General features: G+C 37.7%; 1 protein-coding gene across 1 annotated transcript in view; it reads left to right on the top strand.

Moving 5' to 3' along the window:
• The first annotated feature begins 2,563 nt into the window (after window positions 1-2,563).
• CPNE3 (copine 3) overlaps window positions 2,564-26,556 on the top strand; it is a 42,542-nt gene continuing 18,549 nt past the window's right edge. Inside the window, exons 1-7 of the mRNA XM_007461720.1 lie at window positions 2,564-2,605; window positions 15,281-15,420; window positions 15,693-15,872; window positions 17,226-17,300; window positions 18,531-18,602; window positions 22,512-22,595; window positions 24,593-24,682. Of these exons, the coding sequence (XP_007461782.1) occupies window positions 2,599-2,605; window positions 15,281-15,420; window positions 15,693-15,872; window positions 17,226-17,300; window positions 18,531-18,602; window positions 22,512-22,595; window positions 24,593-24,682 (648 nt within the window). The 5' untranslated portion in view covers window positions 2,564-2,598. The remainder of the gene's footprint in view (window positions 2,606-15,280; window positions 15,421-15,692; window positions 15,873-17,225; window positions 17,301-18,530; window positions 18,603-22,511; window positions 22,596-24,592; window positions 24,683-26,556) is intronic.

Here is a 26,556-nt window from a genome sequence, read left to right as displayed (position 1 = left end):
GAGAGACCTTCCCTGTCTGAAAAGTTTCTTATTATCCCCAAGTCTCTTTCTATCACATTACCCTGTATTACTTTCCTCATGGTACTGTGAACAATAATCAATATCAGGGTTGCAATGAACAAAGAGCTTTATTTGGGGGTCTTAGTAATTGCAATTTGGGAGATACAGACTTAAGTAAAACTGGAAGAGTGTTTCTGGAAAGAGAGAGGGGCTTATAAAGGCAGAAACTACAAGGTGGTTAAAGTTGTCTGGCAAGAATTATGGTTGATTCTGATGCAGAAAAGAAGATACTTGTTCCTAATGGATAGGCTATCACAAGGGTCTAATAAGTATCTTGATTTTCATGAACATTGGGCAGATATTCTGGATGCGCCTATTAAGATTCCACCTGAGCTGAGATGTACATAAGTTACACTTCCACAGGGGGCTCCTGGCTCCATTTTAGAAAGCTCTTTTAGCAATACTGACTCCATTTTGATTTTCCTTTCACAGTACTTATGGCTATCTGAAATTATTTTGCTTCTTTTTAATAACTTATTATTTGTTCTCCCTCTAGGGTAGAAGCTTCTGTCTGTCACTGTTTTATCACAAGTCTCTATAGAACAGTGTTTATAGAACAATGTTTGGCACATAACAGGCACCCAGGAGGTGTTGAATAAAGGAATGAATCTTCACTTGCACTGATACGATTATTTAAAAGTGTTTACTTTGCATTTTTTTGGATTAAAAGAAAATTTTGGCTTAGAAAAGTCTATATTTCTTCTTTGGTTAATTTTTCCATTTCTTCTGTAATTAAAAAAGTTATCTTTTGCCCATTTTTCTATTTTTAAAGGCAATTATACTTAAGATACTAACCCTTGTTTTTGAATGTCAGGTTTGTGGCAAATATTTTTTCCCATGTGTTTGCCTATTGATTTTGTCCCTGTTTTTTTGGACAGAAATTCAAACTTCAAGCAGTCAGATGGAGCAATATTTTCCGTAGTACTTTAATCTCAAGCAGCATCAAGTCGCAGTCAAGTGGGGCGTTTAGAGGTTACTCTGAATCTGTGACTTTGGGCAAATAGGCCAATTACTTAGCTATCAAATCTCCAGTTAGTCATATTTTTCTCACTTGCGAAATGGGGATAATGGCACTAATCCGTTACAAAATTGTGAGGATTAAATGAAATTAAGAATATCAAGTGACTCCGATAGTTGCACATTGAAAGCGCTCTAAATAAGAATGGTTAGTAGTTAGCATTTCACTACTTTCATGCTGAAGCTGGTTCTTTCCTGGTTCAGCTTGTGGTATAAATTTTCTCAAATATAACTTCTTTTATTTTCAGGAACTTATTTTGGTGCACCAAATAACTTACTTAGACGCCTTAAGTCAACTTGGAGTTTTCGGTAAGCAAGCGATCTACTAGCCGTGAAGCATCAACCTACAGGAACAGATCAGTGTCTACGAGCTCTGGGCAGGCAGTGGCCGGGATGGGCGGAGCCGGCCTCAGCCCTGCCCCGCCCCTCCCCTCAGCCGGATCCGCCCTAGGTTTCCGTGAATCCCAGGCGGCCGGGAGGTTCCGCGGTGTGTGCGTGCCTGGTCTCTACCTTGGAGCGACTTCTACACCTTAGACGGAGAAGTGAGTGCGGACTTCTTTCTGTTTCGGGCCCGGAGTGGCGGGCCACCCGCAACCCACCGATCCCCTGGGGCAGGAGAAGAGTCCGGGTCGGAAGAATCGGGCCCGCAGGCTCAGCGCGACTCGGCCTGCCCTGACCTCGCGCTGGAAGTGCATCCTGGGCTACGCGCGGCCAGGGAGAGGCCGGGGCGCGCGGGGCCTCTGGATCCGCTGAACGCGAGGTCGGCGGCCTGCCGAGACCCAGGGTTGCCCCGCGCCTCCCGGTGTAGCCAGAGTTCCGCGCTCAGCTCCAGGCCGCGAGGCGCCTCTTGGACCTGGTGCTCATGCACCTGGGCGGGCGGTGCCCAGTATCCTCCAGGAGGGGAGTCAGGCCTGCGGCCCAGGGAAGGGGAACACGCCCAGAAATTGCCGCAGCTCCTAGCCCGGAGAGGTACTGGGTCACGCGTCCAGCTCTGCCTTAGCGAATACCCAGAGGAATGGGGTGGGCCTCAGAGTAGGCGATGGTTCCAGGGGAAGCTGCTAGGTAGGTGGGGTGGGCAAAGGTGATTCTTGATTTTGGTGTAAAGCAGGAGGTTGCGAGATGGCGTATCCTAGCGGCTCCAGTTCAGGCTCCAGCTACGAATTTCTTCTGTTTGGGGCTCACGCAACCAGGGGCGTGGAGGAAGTGCGGTTACATTAGTTTTGCAGTGCCGGAACCTCTGGGAGACCGAGCAAGCCTACCACTGACGTTGTGCTTGATGATGATCCACAATTTTTGCTTATCCTTGGTGTTATCTTTTCGTGGCTGCCTCTATAACTGATAATCAAATAGAAGGAAGGGCGGGATTGAACGCAGTATTGATTACAGTATCCCACAAGCACTGCCCGACAACTTTTATATATGTTAGCTCATTTAGTGCTCACAGCCGCCAACTTAAGTGGTATTGCTATTCCATTTCATACTCGAGGAAACTCAGATTGAATAATTTACCAAACTGCACAAATGGTAAGTGGTAGCATTAGAGTTGAAATTCAGATATGTATGATTTCTGAGCACAGGCTTTATGGCTTAATGTAAAGAGCATTATTACTCTTTGGGATAAGATGGATACCTAGGTATGAGATCTATACGTTGAGATTTGTTAGCTGTATGACCTTGGGCAGGTTACTTAATCTTTTAGGGCCTGTTTCTGCATTTGTAAAATGGAGATAAAATACCTCCTATGTCATAGGGTTGTTATAAAGATTAAATAAGATCATTTTTGGACTACACTTAGCAAAGTGTCAGGCACATAGTGGTACGCTATATATAGCTACATATATCCTGCTGTTGTCATTAATTGAGGACAGCAAACTCCAGCTCTGAGTGCTGCCAGCTAGAGCCAAACACAATTTGTGTGGGCCTAGAGCATAGGTAGAGGGAGGCAGAAAAGGATAAGAAAAGAATGGAGAACTGAGAACAGATGACATGTATGATGGCAATTATAGGCACATCAATAGATTAATCTATGGTACCCAGGGCCACTCTTTTGCCTTTGTGAGAATTTTTAAAAACGCAGTTCCTTTTAGCTGATGAATTGGAGAAATGCATCCCACTCTGGGCTGAAAACATTCTGAGAGGTAGGTGTCTGGGACTGGACCATGCTGAGGCTCTCTGCCTCTGAGGGGGAGCCGCATTTCAGCACTGCACAGCATTCAGCACAGTGCCTGGCATAACCCCACAATCAAGTGTGCAGTTCTCTTGCAGGATTTCTTCTCTCAGATTGAGCCCCTAAGAAAGGAGAAGGACAGGAGATTTCAGGATGGGGGAAACAAAATGGTTTTTTGCCTTTTAAGGGTTGCTTAATGACTGAACGCCTCTCCTAATTTTACCTATAGCTGTGAACACTTTATAGACAATGGTCTTCATTTCCACATAAATTTAAGGCAACCTAAGTATTACGTATTTTTATATACTCTTTACAGTGGTGTCACTCTTGCCCTGAATATTTCCTTTGTAGCCTGTGTTCAGATACCCAATTCATACTGTACCCTAACTCCTGTCAATTTTTGGTATAGCTTTAGACATAGTGTTCCTTGCCCTCTTTCTTTCTTGGTGATTGCTGTGCTTTTTTCTTACTATTAGAGTTTTCTTTTCTCTTTCTTTTTCAAAACTTTCTTCAGCCAGTGATGTATTATGCTAGAAAGTATGCCTGTCAGCAAAACCAAGAGAGTTAGTGTAGGATGTGAAATATGATTAAATAACATTTGACCTTCAAGGATTTGTGACTAGCCACCACTGCTCATCAAAAGCATGATCTTTTAGGTGGATCTTTTAGCAAGGATAAATACTACTTTCATTGGTGGCACTCAACAAGTTTGAAGAGTCCAAACTTGGCCATTCCTTTAATGTACCCATTATTACCTACAGGCCAGCTTCCTTCCCATCAATATTTTCCCTTTATGTTCTTACTTACCTTATAAGGATTGCTAATCGGGTTAAAGTCCAAACAATTAGGGAGAATACTTCGTAGAAGATTTATTAAAAGACTGGCTAGAAGGAGGTTTAAATTAGCACCTAAAAGTAAAGTATCATAGATTTTATTTGACTACATTATTTAAGTTTCTAATATGATGATCGAAGGCAGACATTATGTATATGTTTTATTTATTTATTTATTCAATTGAAATATTACAATATGATGAAGTGCTACTAAATTGAAGTACTACAATACTATGTTAGTTCTAGGTGCAGCAGTGATTTGATATTTTTATACTTTACAGAACGATCACCACTCTACTTTTTGATAAGATTATGATAACTACATTTGAGCCAGTTATGCTGGTTTAAATGTATTTGAGGAAGCTGTGGGGGCAGGGTATTGGGATTCTTTTGGAGAGACTGTTTATTCTTTTAATATATAACAGCTTATGAGTATGCAATCATAATTTTTAAAAAGACATTAAAATAGTCAATGTAATAGTCAAATTTACCAATATAAATTAGATGGATAGCATACTAACACTGTTTCTCCATGAAAAATGTGACATACTGCCTATTAATCTTGGCAAATAATTTTGAAATGTCCTCTTACCAAGTGGATGTATTATGTCTGGTTCCTGTGAAAATTACCAAAGCAGCAGTGTGGTTGCAATATGCATTGTCATCAGGCTACTTGAATACTCTGAGCATTTAGTTTACCATGCCTCTAGACCCTAAGGCGATAGTAGATGTTAAAATAGGTATTTGCAACTGTAAGGAGAAATTTATCTGCTCCCTCTCCCCCCTTTCTTGGTATTTGGCTTACTTTTTAAAAATACACAACTTAAATACATATGACACTCTCTATATTAGACAAACAACTGTTAGATGTAATATTTTCAGTTATTTCAACTGAAAGCAAATATGTAAATTACATCTTAAGAGCAAAGGGTTTCCTTAGAGATTCTGCATTCCCGGTCCACAGGAAGAACACCCCTTGAGCGATCCATGCAGGAAGCTCACCCAAACCTCCAACTTTCCAACAGGTCATTTCACCATCAGGGCCTTTATCGCATGGCCTCATAATGCACTGCTTGTTAGACACAATCTAACTTATCCACACCCCAAGTTTAAGCTTTTGTCTTCCCTAGAAACACTCAATGGAAAAACCAATGTACAATCTGCTTAGGGGTCAGAATTTTTAAAAAAGAAGGGAAAATTTAAAAAAGTATTTTTCAATGGTATTGTCAAAATAAGTTGATAAAATACTAAAATGACACTCCACCTTCAATGCTTCTTGCTCCCCTTCTGTGCTTTGTTTTTCTCTTTAGCCCTTACCATCACCTATCATACTATATATCTCTCTACAGTGTAACCACATGAGGACAGGGATATTTGTCTGTTTCGTTCATTGTTGACTTCTAATCCCTTAGAACAGTGTCTGACACAGGCATTCTGTAAGTATTTGTTGAATGAGTGTTGAGTGAATGAATAGTACTATTAAACTGTTCATGATTGGGAAATATAAAGCGATTTGCCAGAAAGTTAAAAACAGCTGGAATGTGTATGCTAAACAACGATAAAATGAATATTCTTGAAATCACAAAGTGTATAAACATCTCAACAGTTCTTTCTCAACATACAAACTTTTAAACCCTGAGGACAAACCAAGCTTTTAAACTCTGTAACTGTTGCAGTTTTAAGTGGAAAGAATTTTCATGTCATTGTTCACCATGAACTAGAGAGGAGCACATAGTGTTAAAATGTGAAATGCCTGTCTTGCCCAATTAGATAGTACATTTCCCCAGCTGAGAAGAGGAGGGAGCCAAGTTTTAGAAAGCATTCTTTTCAGAGTTGGGCATAGTTGGATAATAAGGGTAGGTGAGACGTTCTGATTTCTGGTCCAACATCTGGGAGATTGCAGAAGGTGGGAAGTTCTTAAAATGCCCTGAGGGGAATGAGAACCCCAGGGGAATTCAACCTGAGCAGGTTGCTGTGCCTTAATATAATGTCTAACTGCCTGCTGCACAGCTGGCCAGCAGATTTACTGAGTCTTTATTGTAACTTAACAAAATTTTCAATTGAGCATCCTGGAATTTTCTCCTAGGGGATGCAGCTCTGATTTTTATCAAGGCAGTTTTTGGTAAAAGATGATTCACTTAAGTAGGTGAGGTATGTACTGTGTAGCTAACTTTGCCAAGATGGATGTTTCGTAAGGTGAGGCAATACTGAGATGTTGTCACTTTTTTTGCACAGGCTCCGGACGTGCAGGCTCAGCGGCCACGGCCCACGGGCCCAGCTGCTCCGCGGCATGTGGGATCCCCCCAGCCCGGGGCACGAACCCGTGTCCCCTGCACCGGCAGGCGGACTCTCAACCACTGCGCCACCAGGGAAGCCCACTGCTTCTAACTTTTATTAACATATCACTCAGTGCACCTATGATGAACTGTTCATTTGATACACTTGAAAATATAATCAGTTAATTTCTAAAATGTATATACAGCAGCCAAGGGATTAGTAAAGCAGTATAACCTGAAACACATGTTAAGTAAATTCTGTAGCCTGCTCTGAATCATAGAACAGGTGAGATTTCATAGAGAAATCAAGGAAGGGGCCTTAGTTGATTGCTTACTTTGTAGCAATGAGGACAGGGTAGAACTGCACTTACTCCTTGTGTTCAAGGAAAGAAAAGAGTGATCAAGTGTCAACACTTTCATATTAACTCCTGCTGTCTCCAATTCTGCATGTTCAGGTATCAGCAGTAGATCTATTTAGATTTTGTTCAGTATAACTGAAGAATCTGGAAATTCATTAAAAAAACACACGGTGGCCAAAAGCTGATTCCCTTTGCTGCCATGATATGAACTGAGAGTTTAATAATGTGAAATTCCATGGATGGTAGTAAAATTTACTTCTTTACTATGCTGCATGTACCTAATAGCCTGGGCCCTCTGTTTTGTTTGTTGATATGCATTATTTTTTCCAGTCATCTTGGGTTGGGGTATTGAATAACAATTTCAAGCAAAGGTACCTCCTTCAGTGGGAGAGTAACTGAATAAATATTTTTTTCAGATACAGCTTTTTCAATAATGGGAGATAGAGGCTGAGTTTGGAAAACTTTATCCTTTTCCTTTTATTTCTCTCCTTGGTTATTATAAACTTTCTCTTCTCCCCTTTTAAAAAGTTTTTTTTCCTACTCCTTAACTACCAGTTCCTAAACAAGTATCATGTTCACTGTAATTAAATTAAGGTCATAGAACACTAACTGCAAGCAGCCTTACAGGTTAAAGTGATTGACTCACTCTTAGATTTAACGATTGAAAAACCCTAAGGCCTAGAGAAGCTGCAGCACTTACCCACGTATGGTGTGACTGACACAGAACTGTAGTCTGGTTTTTCTGACTCCTGAGCCAGTGACCTCTTGTGGTCCCTTTTGCACATTGAAAAGAAAGCGTGCCCCTTTCTCTGTTTTTTGTGCTTCTGTATTTGACCTAATTCCCTATGCCCATCTCTAGTATCCCACGGTTGGGATTAAGTAACAATGTGGGCATCACTGTCTTCTGAATACTGGTCAAACGTAGTGTAGTGTAGTTTCTTTATTGTAAGTTTTTTGATATCAGAGTCTTGGATATTAAGTGTGGTGTATTCCTGAGAATTAGTTTTGCTCCCTTAAGATGGTCCAGCAGTGTGCTCAGTGAACACTGAGATCCAGTGACCCCCATGTAGATCTGTGTGTGTGGAGACCATCTAGCACAGAGCAAACCCTTTCTTAGCCTTAAGTAATTTACAATCTAATGGGCTCTCTTGAAGAGGAACTGCTATGATGTAAATATAAACCATTCAGCTCTTATTCTGGTTACATTTGTTTAAGAAAGATAGTGATATGGGCTTCCCTGGTGGCACAGTGGTTGGGAGTTCACCTGCTGATGTAGGGGACATGGGTTCGTGCCCCAGTCCGGGAGGATCCCACATGCCGCGGAGCGGCTTGGCCCATGAGCCATGGCCGCTGAGCCTGCGCGTCGAGGCCACAACAGTGAGAGGCCCGCATACCGCATAAAAAAAAAAAAAAGATAGTGATAGTTATGGTATAAATATTAATCTTGTAATTTTTAAGATCCTATTCATTAAGTTGTATCAGGCTGAATATTACATTTGATATACTAACTAAAAAGTCATAAGGAAATTAATTAGAGAATATTGCTGTTATATTAAGTAATGATTAATTAGACGCTTTAGTGCCCTCAGGGTATTCTGGCATGAGGGGAAAAAAACCTGGGTTCTTGCCCTGGCCTTGCCGCTTATTAGCTTGTTTATGTTGGGTAACTAATTTAACCTTTTTGGAGAAATTCATTTTTTTAATAGACTCTATGCATTGTTTTGAAAATTAACAATGTGCTGAAAATTATGAACATATTTTGGGGCAATCCAGATATTTTCATGCTTAGTATTATAGTTATAGCTATGATGTATTGACCTCTTACCATATAGTAGTACTCCTTAGCCTGGCCAATTCTCTAGGGTTTTTTGGTAAAGCACAGACTATAATATATTATTTGGAAGCACTTTGAAAATTGCAAAAAGCAAACCCCCAAATTATCCAGATGTATGGAAGTAGCTATCTTTCCTTTCCCTCTTTCCTCTTTTTATCTGTTCCCACACTCTCTACCTTTAAGTTTAAGGGGAAAGAAAATCCAGTAGCAAGTGACAATATGAATGCAAATTCATTTGTAATGGAATATAGTTTTAATCCTCGGTTTCTGAGGATTAAAAACCTCTGAGGGGCTACCCTGGTGGCGCAGTGGTTGAGAGTCCGCCTGCCGATGCAGGGGACACGGGTGCTGGAAGATCCCACATGCCGCGGAGCGGCTGGGCCCGTGAGCCATGGCCACTGAGCCTGCGCGTCCGGAGCCTGTGCTCCGCAACGGGAGAGGCCACATCAGTGAGAGGCCCGCGTACCGCAAAAACAAAACAAAACAAAACAAAACCTCTGAGGCCTTTTGTTGCTCTCTGTCTGCACCATACAGTGTTATACTTCTATGTATACAGAGATAGCTAGGTATTTATTTCGCCTTTTTTTTTGCATCCCTCCACCTTCTGTATTTACAACGCATAGAAGATATTCAGTGTTGAGTGATTGGATCACCTGGTACACTTATAATGAGCACTAAGGTCTTCTATTGTTGTATCATGCCCCTCACCCCCATCCTTAGCATAGTAATGGGTATACAGTAACCTCTTAATATATACATCTGTTGGTTTGACTTGGGACTTACAAGTAGTGTAGCAGCTCTTGGATTTACTGACATATTACCCTTTTCCCACTTTTTTAGGAGGGGGATACCTGTTACTGTTGTGAGCCACACAATTTGAGAAACACCATAGGCATGTACTGCTGATGTTGCTGGGCCGCATTCCAGCTGCCCCAGGGGGACCCCAGCTCGCTTTCAGTGGAGGTCATGCAGGACACACTATGGATAGCAATTAGTGAGTCATGGTATTAGAACCAGAAGAAACCTTTGAGCACATTTTAATATTGCCAAACTTCTCATTTTGTAGCTAAAGACTGATGTTTACTAAAGGCATTGGTGGATGGGCACCGACTTTTCCCTCCCAGTTGTTTTAGGGCAAATAATGAGTCATTGTCACTGGTCACTGGTCCCCATGCAGCAACTGTGAAGTAGCTCAGATAAATAAACTCTACTGAGAGAATTTAGGACAATTACACTTATGTATAGTCAAGGCTGACTACTTTGGCAAATTCATTTTGTGTAAATCCCAGAGGTTCTTATTATTTCAAGAAGATTTTTATGAACAAGGATGAAAAAAGTGCTTTGTGTCTTACTATTTAATAATAGGCCATCAATGCTGAGACAGTCAATTAAAATATTTGACTACTTAATAAAATAATAATTGCTACAATTCGTAGTGTGTCATACATGCTGAGCATGCTACAAACTTGTCATTATCAGAGGTAGCTGCTTGGGTAGGCTGGGGCAGATGTAGACAGAGCCATAAATTCTAGGTGTAGCTGATTGGACTAGGGTACGCCCTGGGCAGCCAGTAATGATTTTTTTTTTAATCAAAAGTGATAAAATCATAATGTGAATTGAAAGAAAATGGCAGTGGGAATACCAGTTGGGAGACTATTACAGTAGGCAGGTGAGAGCTACAGAAGACATGACATACTTGTGACTGTGGGTATAGGGAAGGTTCTACACCTCCACATTGGAGAGATTTGGGGTTATAGTAGGCAGAATCTCCTTTACTGAAGAGATCTAAGGAGTGAGTCTAAGGGAAGATGGGAAAAGAGGAAGCAGACAGGACTTGAGGATTTTCATCTAGGGCATGGGAATAACCATATGCCTTAAATTTCACACATCAGGTCCCACTTCAGATATTAGGTCTTAATTTTTAATTCCTTTGAATTATCTGTGTTATGTTGATTCAGGAAAGTTAGGGTGACTGGGAGAATGGTTCATACGCTCTCTAGGGGTTAATTGCATTTAGAAACCGAACAATTCTCCAATGAGTAATCTATACAGTAGAGAAGCTGTTGTCTAATCCTAGAGGCTATTTCTGTCTTTTCTCTCCATCATCTTGCTCTTTGAGGAGTGAAATATATAGAATTGCTCTTTAGTTGCACATGCATTCCTCTGCCTGCCCACTTATCCCAGCCAAATCTCCTATTTTCCATACTAAAGGGTATAAAACATTTGTTTTGTTTTCTTCCATCATAAAAGAATACCTATTGCTCTTTTAAAAACTGGATATTTTAATATAATAAAAATTATCCTGTGCTGGGTAATTACTTAGAAAGGAAATGAAAAGAAAATCTTCATAAATGTGGCTATTAAGAACATTTCAGACCCAAGTGTTTATGTAATTTCTTCCATTTGCCATTCAGCCATAATGGGTTTCTAGATAAAAACAGTGCTGCCCTAAGAGTCATTTTCAGGGGGGGATTGCTGCTAATAGAGGAAATTTGTGTCCCAGCTACAATGCAGTTATGTAACTGTCAGCAATTTACTAAATAATCAGGTGTGCCTGGCACATTATTTTTGTAGCTCTTGTATGAGCATGTTTAAGGAAAAACAATAATGCTCTTCTGATGTGTTGTGTCTCTTTGCTATGAGACTGACATTACACGTAGGTATTATCTTCATTCTCTGTTCCGCATCCTTGGAAATTTGAGGGCTTTCTGGCTGCTAGTAGAGAATTCTTTACAAGTTGTTTTGTGGGAGCCTTAGAGGTCCTTGCTCATTCTAAGTCCCTCCGCAAGATACTGCATTATCCATGCAGCTTATGAGACTCTAAACTACCTTATGCAAAAGAAAAAAAGTTACACAATTAACATTTATTCCATAGATTCTGTGTTAAATATGAAAAGCAAGATGCCTGGCACATGTCAGATTCGCGAGTTCACTTGCAGTGTCTTTATTTTTACTGATGAGGAAATCTAGGTTCTGAAAGTAACCTATACGAGGTCACACAGCTAGCGCCAGATGCAGGATTCGACCCAGGTGTGTATTGCTCCAAATTTGATATTGTTCTGTACTGTAGTAATCTGTTACTATTAATGCAGCAGTAACTCGAACAAGGGACTTGGTGCAGGTTGGAATAATTGGGAAACATGGAGTGGAATAATAAAAAATATGAAACATGGGATAGATAGGAGAGGATCAGACCCTGGAGGCAGGTAGTCTTAAAATAAAATTAAAAAATAATAATAATGATAAAACAACTTTTACCATGCTCTAGGCACTGTTTAAATGTATTAATTCATTTAGTCCTTACAATAACCCTATGAACAGTTATTATTTTCATTTTGTAGATGAGGAAATGGAGAGGTTAAGCTCTTGCCTAAGGTCACACGTTAAGCCAGTGGTGGGATCCAGATGAGAACTCAGCAGTCTGATTCCAGAGCCTATGAAATGAGGCAATGAAGAGGAAGGGGCCAATCAAGGGAGGATGCTTCAGGGCTGAAAACAGTAGATGTAAAATAGGGTAAAAGTAATTGTGCATAGGGACAGGGGTGAAGGATATAGGTTTGGGAGTACCTTATGCCAAGTGGTTAGCTGAAGCCTTGAGAGGGGTCAGGTCAAAGAAGTAAAGGTAGCCAAAGGTCAGGAAGTGACAGAGCCTAAAGGGATGCTCACAGTTTCTTGGATGGGAGGAGAAGAGGTACTAGTCAAAGGCACAGAAGAGGAGAATTAGGCATGCACAATCTAAAGGAAGAAGAGATTGAGGATGAGGCCCCAGTGTCAATATGCCAGAGACTTCATGGATGTGCATAGCTTCAAAGTCCCTGGACCATTGTCTCTGTGCTTTTGAGTTTTGAGGTATTTCCCCTTTCCTACTAGTTTCTTCTTGCCTCTTATTATGTTTTTAGCACTTTTTCTTTTTTCATAAATCAAAGTGAGAAAGAATGGTGATTGTATTCACACTATTATTGCAAATACCTCTAGTATTGTATATATTTCAGAAAATAAATAACTAATCTTCTGAACTAAATTGGTGTGAACACATGCTAATTTTGGTAAATTCTGTATTTTGCGTATTACTGGATGAAGAGACTTTCTTCATATGTTGGAGTGTTCTAAATTCCAAGATAAAATTAGAAGAGGTTTGACACAAGTGACATTTTATTTTGAATTTTATTTATTTTTTTATACAGCAGGTTCTTATTAGTTAACCATTTTATACACATCAGTGTATACATGTCAATCCCAATCTCCCATTTCATCACACCACCACCACCACCACCCGGCCGCTTTCCCCCCTTGGTGTCCATATGTTTGTTCTCTACATCGGTGTCTCAATTTCTGCTCTGCAAACCGGTTCATCTGTACCATTTTTCTAGGTTCCATGGTGTCTCAATTTCTGCCCTGCAAACTGGTTCATCTGTATCATTTTTCTAGGTTCCACATATATGCATTGATATGCGATACTTGTTTTTCTCTTTCTGACTTACTTCACTCTACGACAGTCTCTAGATTCATCCACGTCTCTATAAATGACCCAATTTCGTTCCTTTTTATGGCTGAATAATATTCCTTTTCGTTCCTTTTTATGGCTGAGTAATATTCCATTGTATATATGTACCACATCTTTATCCATTTGCCTGTTGAATTTATTTTATTTACTTTTATTTTATTTTAAAATAAACCATTTCATCCCGTTATCCACAGTTTGATAACTTGCAGTAGTGCCTTATTATGCACCTACTGAGTCCTTCAATCTGGCTCTCAGGATACTCTAAACTTGCCCCGCTTTCTGTCTTGGCTTTCCCTGACACAGATGCTCACTTCTCTTGTCTTGTTCTTTCCTGTCCCTGTGCTGTTTCCCTCTTCACCTGTTTAAATGAGATTTCAAAGCCTAGGCAGTGTCAGTTTCACCTGCACTCTTAATACTGTTAATTCTCCTCTGTCGGCTTTATTGATTTCTCCTTGACCTTAGTATCTTTCGTACAGGTTGTCAGTACGGTGTATTTTACCACTTAATAATTTTGATGCATGTAAAGTGGGCAAAAAAAAAAATCTGACTTCATAGTAAAAGGCCATAGTAGTTTTAGTCTTACTACAACATCCTTATGTAGGGAATTTAGGAAGCAAATTGGGAATTTGTGAAGTTTGTTGCTTATTAGGGAATAATTCTCTTCTCAGGTGAGGGACATACATATATAATGGCTTTTAAAAGGAATTTTTAGCTACTAAGACTACAAAACCTACCTTATTATTCTGTTTAATTTAGGAATCTTAAATGCTAGTGTTGCATTTTTTGACACACATTGAGGATTGCTGCTATTTTTAGAGTCTAACAGAGTATTTAGTTTCTATAAGATATGAGTTGTTTTTTGACACTGCCAAAGAGTTCTTCTAATAGTGATCCTTATTATTTCAGAACTGATCACACATTTTGTACAGCACAGAAATCCTGTTTGAATCTAACAAGATGATGAGTAGATTTGTTCCTGTAGTCCCAGAATGTCAGCTAAATCTCAAGAGTGGAAGACAAGGGCACTAACTACTTACTCCACATTCTAAGGATGTTGCCAGCAGCTCTAGGTGGGGAGGTGCCTTTCTGCCTCCAGAACCTGCAACCTCCACTTTGCTTTAGACAGGTGGCTAAGTGGACTTCCAGCTGGGGCATGTAATGCCTGCTTCCTCTTCTTGGTGACACCTGCAGGCTCTTTCTTTCCCTGGGTTCAGGAAGGAAAGTAGCTCACCCTCAACACTGCATCATCTCTCAGGGCCAGCCCCCAGCTAATCCTCCCTCTCCCCAGTCCTCTTCATATAATGATTGGAGGTCGGGGCAAGGAGGGCTGGGTGAAAGTTAGGCTAACTCTGGTCTTTCTTAGCAAGTCTTGACGAAAGATGAGCCATGCCTATTTGCTGGATGCTCTCTGTAGAATGGTGGGTTTGTCAACCTTGCCTGCACATGGAAATCATCCAAGGAGCCGATGCCCAGGTTGCACCCTAAACCAATTAGATTACATCTCTTTGTGTGGGACACCAGCATCAGTGGCTTTGAAAGCTCCCCAGGTGATTCCAAAAGCAGCAAATGTGCGGGGATGGGGTGAGGAGAGGAGGGGTGTTTGGGGTCTTTTATTCTCCAGGCTTGGGTCTTAGCCAAAATTTCCTTGAAAATGGCAAATATCTTACTCAGTATCTTGTCAGATAAACACAGATAAAATTAAGGTTGAGGTTTAATCTGTTTTGTTTTGTAGCAGAAGGCTATGTTTAAAAGAAGGATCAAGATTATACTTGGACTTTTTCTGAATGGTAAAATTTGTAGTGATGAAAAGATTTAATATGTCTTTTTTGCCATCTTCAAAGCTTCATTTTGTTGTCACACAGTAAATGAGTTTTATCCCAGCAAGAGAATCTGACTGAAACATCACTGGCATGGGCTAATAAGACATCTGAATTGCCTGGAAGCGCATATAACAAAGTCTTATTCTAGCAAGTTCACTCTGTTATCCTATTCTGACAATTTGTCTTAAGAATTCAGATAATTCATTAGGAATGCATGTGCCTCTTTTTTTTTTTTGGCCATGCCGCGCAGCTTGCAGGATCTTAGTTCCCTGACCAGGGACCGAACCCAGGCCCTGGCAGTGAAAGTGCTGAGTCCTAACCACTGGACTGCCAGGGAATTCCCAAGGAATGCATGTGCTTCTTAAAGGCACCATTTCACCAGCTTTCTCATTTCTTTGTTTTTCTTACAGCTCAAGAGATGGCTGCCCAGTGTGTCACAAAGGTGGAACTGAATATTTCCTGTGACAATCTTTTGGATAAAGATGTAGGGTCAAAGTCAGACCCTTTGTGTGTGTTATTTTTGAATACGAGTGGTCAACAGTGGTATGAGGTAATGTTAAATACTTGTAGGTGAAAAGCGATCTGTATTGCTCTTTTGATAATATGAAGAGTTTATTAAAAATGTTAAAAATAATAAAACCATCTCATCTGTTATTGCAGTTTTTTGGGCAAGTTTGTCCTTGACTGTGAAATTTTTCATACACATATAAACACTTCCTTTAGCTACCATGCCTGTATTTAGTTACATGTAGTATATAAAGATATTAAACACATGCACTTTTGATCTGAAGAAACTTTTTTATTTTGGGGGAGTGAATATAGGTTGAGCGCACAGAAAGGATTAAGAATTGCTTGAAACCCAAATTTTCCAAGACATTTATTATTGATTACTACTTTGAAGTGGTTCAGAAATTGAAATTTGGGATTTATGACATTGACAACAAAACTGTCGAGCTGAGTGATGATGACTTCCTAGGAGAATGTGAATGTACCCTTGGACAAGTGAGTATATATAGTATAAATGTTTTGTCTAAATTTGAACCAAAGAATTGGGTGTTTCTGATAAGTGCTCATTAGTTTAATTGCTCAAGTTGAAAAACTCTGTAATTAAAGACTGAGTTCATATATTAGTATGTTTTGCTTGAACATTATCTTAATTTTCATGAGGGTAGGGACCATGTGTGTATGGGTGTTTCATTCAACATTTCAATAAATAATACCATTGCTCTAACTGCTTGTCTGCTGTTTGCAGATTTCAGTACAGTATTGTTCTTTTGTTTAAGTCATAAATGCTGTCAATGTAACAGCAGCTTCTCCGATGTTCCCCCAATCCCGGCCCCAGCACCATACCTTTACCTGGCTTGCTCCTCCTCTAACCTTAGGTATGGAACTTACTCCCCCTAGCAAGCCTTCTCTGACGCCCTAGAGTAGTTTGGATCCCTCCATGTGCTCGCTTGGTCCTCTCTACCGCTTCTACCTTAACACTCACCATATTTTATTGTAGTTGCTTAATTGTCTGTCTTTCTAGGATATTACAGGTTGGGTCTGTAGAGCAGGGGTGTGTCTGTGGGCTCACCATTGTACTTCTAGCTTAGTTTGACTTGTAAGGAGAGATCATGACCATTTATTATAGAATAGGGAAGGCTTCAGGAGGGAGGGGTCATTTTTTTCCGTGGGTGACATCTACTTCTAAGATTTGTCTTTTATGAGTTTATTTTTTAGTGTTGAATTTTTTGGAGATCATGTTATTTCCTATGTCTCAAGGACAACATGGAGCTGATCAATTTTCTCAAACTTTGATAAATAGTATCAAAGAGAAAATTAAAGAAGTATTGATTGTTTGGGAAAAAAATCACAGTGTATCTAAAATTATAATAAATTTGAGAAATAGATCTATTTGAGAGTACCTAGGTCTACTATATTATTTTAATCAAAATGGTATCTTGTGGGGATTATATACTGAAGTTACGTTTCAGCTGAAAAATTGAATCCCATTTATTGAGTACTCTAAGACCCACATTTTACCTACAGGGGTTTCATTTCAGCTCAGTGATTTGTATATGATGAGAATCTGGCCCTCTTTTTTCATTACAAGGAAGGATTTAACTTTGAAGTAGTTGATAAAGAAACTGGTGGGTGGGGAGATTTTATCTATCTGGATTGGCTCCTTGGAAATCTTTTGCAGTGGGTGTAGATGAGTTTTATAATCTCTAAGTCTTTAAGGAATGGAGTTAATGTTTCCATTTCTAATGACTTTAAGTGAACTTTATACTCAACCCTTTTTGAAACCATTCAGTCTAAACATTCACATGTTGAAGTGAAATAGCTCTTTCTTTCACTTTCCAATTTTAACAGATTGTTTCCAGTAAGAAACTAACTCGACCACTGGTGCTTAAAAATGGCAGACCTGCAGGGAAAGGAAGCATTACGGTAACGATAAGATATTTGTCTTTTTTCCTCCGAAGATTTAGCATAATAGGACATGCTAAAACTGTATATATCAGACAAATATTCCACAGCCATGCTTTATCATTTGATCCTGAATGTTGCCTTGCCTTAAAGTGATCACAACTGGAAACTGTGTTGTGCCAAAAAGAAAGAAAAATGCAGTGTGGGAATCCCTTCTTTGAGTTTTTTAAGTTGCCTATAGAGTCAGGCACATCTTGGTAATGCTTGCCTCTTCTCGATGGAAGCGTAAATTCCCAAGTGAGAAAGAAATTACTTAATAATCTGAATGGATCAATTTGGCTCTCAACAAAGCAAACATGGCAGAGACTTTCCGTAATGGTTTTGATTCCAGAATGATCTCGTATTATGACATGGCCATTGAACCTCTTAACCATGTTTCTTTTGTGCTTGCACGTTGCTGTCCAAATTTTCCATTGCTGATTACTGGACCTGGGCAAATGAATATATGCATTATCTTGTTTCAGATTTCAAATTACATAATGCCATGCTTTTACATATTTTATCTTCTAGAGTTTCTGTCCAGGTAATCACTGCCTGAAAAGATAGTTGTTTTACTTTAGCTCTGCCTGAGAAGGCTGGCTCTCTGAGAAAACCGTGTTTGAAGATTATTACGATTATCAAACACATTTCTCTGAGCAGCTGTTTTGCCCTAGTTTAGATTCCTGAGGCATAAGAATGTTCAGTCTTTTGAGGGTGTTGACTTCTGTGTGTGGGACAGAGATCATTATCAGTAGTTAGCTTTATTGCTTTTGGGGTCATGATAGCCTGGAATTTATTTTTAAGTAGAATAAGTCTTTCAGTTACCTTGGATGAAAACATTGATCCGATATTTGAATTTATAGTGTGTGATTTACTCATGCTTCTCAATGTTTGGAGAGCTCTCACTAGTGTTTTGCAATCTTCCAGGGCTTTGATTTTTCACTGGAAGAGGGAAGATCCAGTTTGGGCAACAGCATTAAAAAGGAAGTTGCATAATGCAGACTAGGCATATTTTGGGAAAATATTTATTTCACATGCATAAAAGAAATAGTGATAAATCTTTCTTAATGGTACCATTTTGTTATTAAACCTTTTAGAATTCACATATTAGTATAGACTTTATATACCATTAGATGACAGAATAATTCAGTACTTCCTGAGTACATCAAAATCCCCAAAACATTTTCTTTCACTTACCTTGTCTACTCATAGATTTCAGCTGAAGAAATAAAGGATAACAGAGTTGTCTTGTTTGAAATGGAAGCAAGAAAACTTGATAATAAGGTAGGTAGGTGATGCAGATTTCAACAAGGTATCATGTTTTGCCTCACATTGATTCCTTTTTGAGAAAATAATAATGGAATTAATATTATGAACTCTGTCATCTAAGCATCACTTTGAGTGTTAGTTACTTCCAAATTCTGCTTTCTGTTTGTGTGTGTGTTTAAGCAGAAGCCATTTCTCTTTACCTCTTTCCTCTAGATGTAATCAAAGTGTTTGTATAGCTTAAAAGAAGAATTAATACAATCATTAATGTTACTGTAAGAGGCATTTGAGAGTGTATTTGGATTACTTAAGGAAAAAAGTGAAAATTCCATGCTTTATTAATTAAATTTTCCTCTTTGCGTTCAAAAGTCAATTTTTCTTGAAGAATGAGTACCAGCACATAAGAACACAGCAGTTTAGTTTATAGCATGGTTTGGAATAATTCTTTGAGTGATTTTTGTATGTAATCCTGTAATCCAATCATTAGTCTTCATCATTTTCATATACCTTACAATTCAGTGTGCAAATATCTTAAACTAGTAGCCAGTATCTTTTTTTTTTGGACAAGTTTAAACATATACAAAAATAGAAAAGTATTTTTTAAAAATCCCATGTTCCCACCACCTATCTTTAACAGTTTTAACTCATGACAAATTTTGTCTCATCCCTACCCCTATCTACTTTCTCTCCTCCCAGACATCACATCATTTCATCCATATATGTTTTGGTGTATCTCTAAGGACTTTTAAAATAATATAATTGGTTAATATGTCTCTTAAATTTTTTTAATCTATAAATTTTCCTCTTCCTTTTACTTCTTCCCTCCCTCCCTCTCTTCCTCTCTTATTCCCTTTCTCTCTCCCCCTCCCTCCTATCCATCCATGGAATTTATTCAATAAACTGACTCCTTTGTCCTATAGAAGTTTCCACACACTGTATAAGCTAATTAAATCCCTGTGGTGTCATGTAACATGTTCATCTCTCCACCTTTATTTCCTGATTTCTGTAAGCTGGAATTGAATCTAGAGGTATGATCTGGTGGTATCTTGAATTGGTATGAGTTTCATAGGTGGTGGCATTAATTCCATCAAGAGGCACACATTGTCAAGTTCTGTCTTTTGGGGTATTAGTGACCATTGATGACAACTACCTAGATATATTATTTTATTAAGGGTCTTAAAATAGTGATATTCTCATGCTATCATCACTTCTTCACTTACTTGTGAGAATACTTCTACAGAGAGAAATATTCTTCACATTAGGTATTTATTTATTCTGAGATACAGTTTGTCCAGAAAAGGCAAGTTGAAATGTTTGATTTTTTTTGTCATATTTACCATTTTTCAAAATAATAAATTCCTCTATATGTGACCAATGAGGACTTTTAAAAAATTTTTTTGTGAACTATATTGATTAATTCTTATTGATGCCTAAAGTATCCCAACTTTAGCCTATGGGAGGGAACATATTTAAGTTTGTTCATGAGACCATTTGGCATGACCCCAGAGGTCTCTGGATAGCTTCCTGCTCTGTGGCATGACAAATGTTCCAGGCTTATTTTATCTAATTTCTGCTCCAGATTGACAGATCAAAGGGAGCCTTTCTACAATGAGTCCACAATGTGGTACTAGAAGTGCTTAACATTTATTGATTGTTGTCACTCATTGTTTCTAGGATTTTTCAGTGGACAGATATAGGAAAGTCTTTTCTTTTTTAAGGGAAACTAAATCATAAATTTGTACAACGATTTCCAATTTAGATGTAGAATTACAAGGCTGTATTTCTTTAATTCTGTAGTTAGCACCTCTTTTCACTTATGTCAAAAATGTTGATTCCCAAAGATACTAACATAATTGCTTATCTGTTTTGTCCTATATAATATCTAATAGTTTAAGAATATAAATATTCATGTTATAATTAAAATATTTTTACTGAAAACAGTTTGAGCTTTCTTTGAAGTTCTTTTGTCTTTAGGCTTATATATTCCACTTGAGTTCTACAGTTCAACTCTTGTGTTTCAAATAATTCTTCTCTGAATGGTTATGCTGTAACATTAACACATAATCGAATTTTGCTTTTGATATTTAGGGATTGCTTTACAATTTTTTTTGATTTAATTTTGTTTTACAATCATGTATAAGATGGTTCCAAAGCCAAATCTAGGCATCAGTAGGCATTAGGCATCAATAAGAATTAATCAAAACAAGGTATGTTCAAGAAATTTAGCTTCTTTCCCTGTCTGCTCTATATTTTTTTCTTTCCTGGCTGTATGTAATACTTTTTTAAACTTTATATTTTATGGTTTAATCCTTCATTTTCCAAAAAAACTAAGTTTTTTTTGTGTGTGTCTATACATGTGCATATGTATATGTATGTCTGTGTGTATATATAAACATACAAATAGACATACATGTGTATATCTATATACATAGATATGTGTGTGCATGTGTGTATGTATGTATTTGTATTTATATTCCCCAGCCTCAGCCCATGAGTAAGTGTAGCATAATATATTATGCATACGTTCCTCTACCTTGCTTTTTTGACATAACTTATCCCAGAGTCAGGGACTTTTAATTCTTATTTTAGTTCTACTACTGTCATATTAATGAACTTTCAAACAAGGTCTGTTTTCTGACCTTCAATATGGTAATAATGATATTCTGCCTTTCTCAAAAGATTATTTCTAAGATAAGTGAGACAGGGCATGTTAATGTGTAAAAACACATTTAACTCCTCTGTGTATAATGCTGTTCTTAGTTTTATAAAATGGGGCATAGAGAGGCTTATTACATTACTTAAGTTTCTTCTTAAAGATAAGATTAAATTTTAAAAGTTCTGCTTAGTCTTTGTGTTTACATTTTTGACTGTGCCGAATGTGTTACTTTCTTAACATTAGACTGTGCTGAGGAAGGAAGTAATTTTATCTTCTTAATTTAATACTGAGGTAAATTCAGGACTGAAAAAAATCTTCAGTGTAGCGACATATCTGTGTATATTACTGTGAGATTAACAGGTGTCCTTTCTATTTCACAAATAATAAGTAATATATGCTAAGGAGTATAGAAATTTCAAAATGAAGATAAAATAAAAATGAGAAAATAAAATCATCCACAATCTTACTCTCTTGAGTTTTACCTCTGGGAACGATTTGTACATTCTTCCAGAATTTTATCTCCCTGTGTAAGAGTGTGTATGTGTGTGTGTGTGTGTGTGTGTGTGTGTAAGATGGCGATAAGGGTATTTTTGAACACTCATTGTACTTGAGCATTATACAGGAGTGCTGTGCTGTGGTGAATTACAGAGGAAATAGGGGATGTACTTTGTGCCCTTGAAGAACTTCTGTTGTGCATTCCACATATCTGCTTGTGTGTGCTCCTTTGTGTGTGTAAAGAAATGTGTGGGATTGCTGAAGGAGTATTGGACATAGAAGGGTAAGATATGAACTCAAAGCTCAGATCCATCAATTAATTAGTTGTGTGATGTTGGCAAAGTCATTTAACTCCTCTGAATCCATTTTCTCGTTCTGTCTCTCATGGAGTTAGTATGACTAATGTATGGGATCATTTATATAAAACTACTCAGTGCTATGTGAATGAATGAACACTGTTAATAATGAAAACAAGCTAAAAACATATTGTATTGATAATGGGTTCTATTGATCACTATATTTTAAAGCCATCATGTAAGGGTGTGATACACAGGATTATGAGCATTTATCACAAGTGCCTTAAAAGTTCTCCTGGTAGACTTGAGCAGGCTCATATGTTTGAGAGGAAGGTGCTGGGATTTGTATTTTCTGCTGTATTGTACTGTATATATCTTTACTATAGAGTTAAACTTCAGGTACTGCTAACATGTAACATGTATAAAGTGTGGTTTCACATGGTTTAGGAGGAGAATAATTGCTTTTTTATTTTAATGTAGGATCTATTTGGAAAGTCAGATCCATACCTGGAATTCCACAAGCAGATGTCTGATGGAAACTGGCTAATGGTTCATCGAACAGAGGTGAATATCTGAATTTCAAAAGTAGGGTTGAGGTTTCCTTTGGAATTGTAGTAATCTGAATTTTTAAAAATTATGATTGGCACAGTGGTTGAGAGTCCGCCTGCCGATGCAGGGGACACGGGTTTGTGCCCCGGTCCGGGAAGATCCCACATGCCACGGAGCGGCTGGGCCCGTGAGCCATGGCCGGTGAGCCTGCGCGTCCGGAGCCTGTGCTCCACAATGGGAGAGGCCACAACAGTGAGAGGCCCACGTACCGCAAAAAAAAAAGAAAGAAAATAAAAATTATGTATTTATAAAAATATTAATCTGAGTTCAGACATATATAATTGCCAGAGACACAAAGTCAGCATGCTCATTCTTTTTCTTTTAATGAGGAGGTGCTACTATGCTTAATATTTAAAACCCTGTAAAGAACACTAAAATGTATACCAGTGTATCCCTCACCTAGATTTATCAAATGGTCATAACTGCATACATGTGTGTTCTCTCTCTCTCACACACACATATCCATGCCCTTTTGCAAAACTATCCTAATGTAGGCTGCAGACATCGTGACTTTTCACCTTTAAATGCTACAGTAGGTATTTCTCAAGAACAAGGGCATTTCTCTACACCTCCATAACTGAGAGCATTAACATTGATTTAGTAACATCATCTAATATACCATTCATCTTCAGATCTCCCCAATTTTCCCACGTTTTATATATGTTTTGTTTTGTTTTGTTTAATACAGGATCCAATCGAGGTTCACGTTTTGCATTTGACTATTATGTTCCCAATATAGTCCTCTTCTCCCTACCTCCCTTATACCTCAGGCTATGAATCTCTAGAGTAATCAAGATCAGTATGTCTAACATACTGGATTCTTTTGTTTCCTCACAATTAGGTCCAGATCAAACATTTCCATCTAGAACACAGTATGTGTATCTTTCATCATCAGGGTGTGTCAGGATGCCCAGTACTGATGATTCCAGTCTGGGCTACTAGGTTAAGCTGGTGACTGCCAGATTGTGCTATGATAAAGTCTCACCTTTTTCCCTTTGTAATTAATAAATGATTACAGTGTGATTCTTTGAAACTGCATGAATAACCTCCATTTCGCCCAGTGGTCTTAGCATCCATTGATGATCCATACCTGAATCACTTATATTGGAGGTTGCGGATACTCTTATTTCTCTCACCTTTATTTTTAGAATCATTATAGACCCATGGATTGTTATAGTATATTCACTGTGTTTATAATTCATTACTGTCATGAATTTTGCTGCTCATATTAATCCAAATTTGACCAGGAAGAGCTCCTTGAAATGGTTCTTGGGTTCTTTTAACATGACTCCATTAGTCTTTAAGCAGTCTCTTATTTTATGTGAAATTATGTTCTTAATTCAACATGTACATAACCTGTTCCAAGTCTGGAATGAGCTATTTCTCTTATGGAACCCTATTCCTTTAAGAGGGTAGTAGTATTTGGACAGTAGGGTATATGAGTGCTCATTCTACTGGGATGTCATTGCTTTTAGACCTTTTCAATGGACACAACTGAGAAATATGTATATTTTTGTATATATGTTTATTATATATACATATTTTAAAAATTTTAAATTATGAATTTAGACTATTTTTCTACTTCACAACCAACATAACAAGGTTCTTTCTCAGCCTTTCTTATTCCATATTTGAATTTTATGTCCTGCTGTGAAAACTCTGGTTTCCAACAAAACCAATAATCTTCTCTAATTTTTAATTGCACCTTATAAAGAGTGGATATATTTCCCAGTTTTTTTCTTTCTCACAGTGCATCACAATTAGACAATCTACCACATTTTTCATATAACAGGTATATAATATTATCCTAGCTAGGTTTTCATTGACAAAGTTGGATGGGTGAAGAGGTGAAGGATGAATGATGAGAGTGGTGGGAATCTAGGAAAGGCAAGAACAAAGCATTAATGAATGGAATATTTTTCTAATTTGTCTTTAAATCTTTTTTTTTATAGGTTATTAAAAACAACTTGAATCCTGTTTGGAGGCCTTTTAAAATCTCTCTTAACTCCCTGTGCTATGGAGATATGGATAAAACTATTAAGGTAATTTGAAATTATACATATATTATATATACACACTCACTGCTTTTATAAATTATTTCATTAGATAGTATTTAAAGAAAGAAATGTTTGAATTTTATTTACGTTATGAATAATAAAATAGAAATGTTTCTGGTGAGTAGTCAGTTTGAAGGAGCAGACATTTTGAGTGATCTGTTGATCTAATCCTTAATCAAACATTGTGATTTTTATTTTTTTAAATAAAATATTTAATTTAAGTCTTCCTTTTAATAAGATTCCTCTGCTCTGTGAATAGGAACCTTTAACTACACTCTTTGCCTTTGGTGTGTCCTTTGCAGATAAAAACAGATGTTACTTTAACTGAGAACCCAGAGCTTCCTCCTGCCCTTAGCACAGAGCAGAATAGTGGTGACATTTTCTGTCACTGATATTTTCAGAGTAAGGTAAAATTTATTAAAACATTTGGATGGCTTTAGTTTTAGAGTTTTTAGAGGAAAGCAGAGCGGGAACAGGGAGCAGAAGCAGATAGCTAAGAATTTTTTTGAATGTTTTCACTTACAGCCATTTATCAAAATAGATACATTATTTTTAAGACACTTTTATACTAGAGTCACTTCGTTACGTAAGATTCCAGGTAGAACCCCTTTCTTATGTTCAGAAGTCAGCAAACTGAGGTGAGTTTTTTGTTTATTTGTTTTGGGTTTTTTTTTTTTTTTTTGATAATTAGTATGGTGAAAGCAGGAAAGGTGATGGCCTGGAACAAGCAAAGGACTTAAAGAGTCAAGCCGTAGTCCAAGACTTGACTTAGGTCCTTAACCAGCTAAGGCTTCTTGGGCAGGTTATCTAACTTCTTTACTTATATAGTAGAGAAAATAGTGTCTACATAACAAAATAACGTAAGGATTAAATTAATAAAAGTGAAAGTTTTATAAACTCCTAAACACAGTAGAGGTGCTGTTATTATTGAAAACTACTTCATTTCTTAGATCCATAAATTTTGTCCTCAGTTTGCAGAGAACTTTAAAAATCAATGAGTGTGATTTGTGTGATATTTCAAATAGCAGTGAATATCTAGGTACAAAGTAAATAATAGAAAAGTAGCTTTACAAATTACTTTTTACTGTTATTAAATCTAGAACTTTTGCTTTTCACATTAAAAAAAGTTGAAGCTTCATTAGATCTGAGAAGCAAGAAAGGCTGGGGAAAAAAGATGCCTAAACTGTAACTATTTGACTGATTGTAATAATATGTTAACAATGAAACAATGCTTTTTAAACTTTTTTTTTTATGCACAGTGGCATGCTTACAGGGCTATTTTGTTATAGTAAGTAAATTGATTTTCTGAGCTTTCTCTGATGAATGTCTTCCAATTCTTAAAAGTTTCTCCATTTGTTTTGACTATATACAACTTGGTTTGCCACACCATCACTGTCTTAATTTCTTTAGTTCTATATTTCTTTGCAATATCAGAAAGTCATACATCAGTGATTCTCTTGGTATTTGGAAATTGGTTAGAGGTGTAGTAAAGAGTTATAGAGCAGAGTCAGAATCATCAGTTTCTTTGCTGCAGTATGAACGTGCCAGTGTTATCACTTTAGCATGTATTATTATTTTCATAAAATCGTGCAAATAAGAAAAATAATCATGCATGCCTAAACGGGGAATGCCTTAGTGAATGTAGTATTGTGTGATGTGTGCATTCTTTTACATGTATACATATGCACATATGTGTATATGCATACATTTCAGTTTCACAAACATTGCTGATGGTGTTGTTTAAAACAGCCAATATTACTAGTTTTTAAATTCATGAGAAGAGAAATTAAATGACACAAATCATTACATCATTTACCTCAAGCTGTATCTGAACATATGCCAGCATTATAAATGTCACA

Source organism: Lipotes vexillifer, unplaced genomic scaffold, assembly GCF_000442215.2.
Source record: "Lipotes vexillifer unplaced genomic scaffold, Lipotes_vexillifer_v1.1 scaffold163, whole genome shotgun sequence".
Lineage (NCBI taxonomy): Eukaryota > Metazoa > Chordata > Mammalia > Artiodactyla > Lipotidae > Lipotes > Lipotes vexillifer.
Note: the sequence above shows the minus strand (reverse complement) of the source record. Positions and strands in the feature narration are given on the sequence as shown.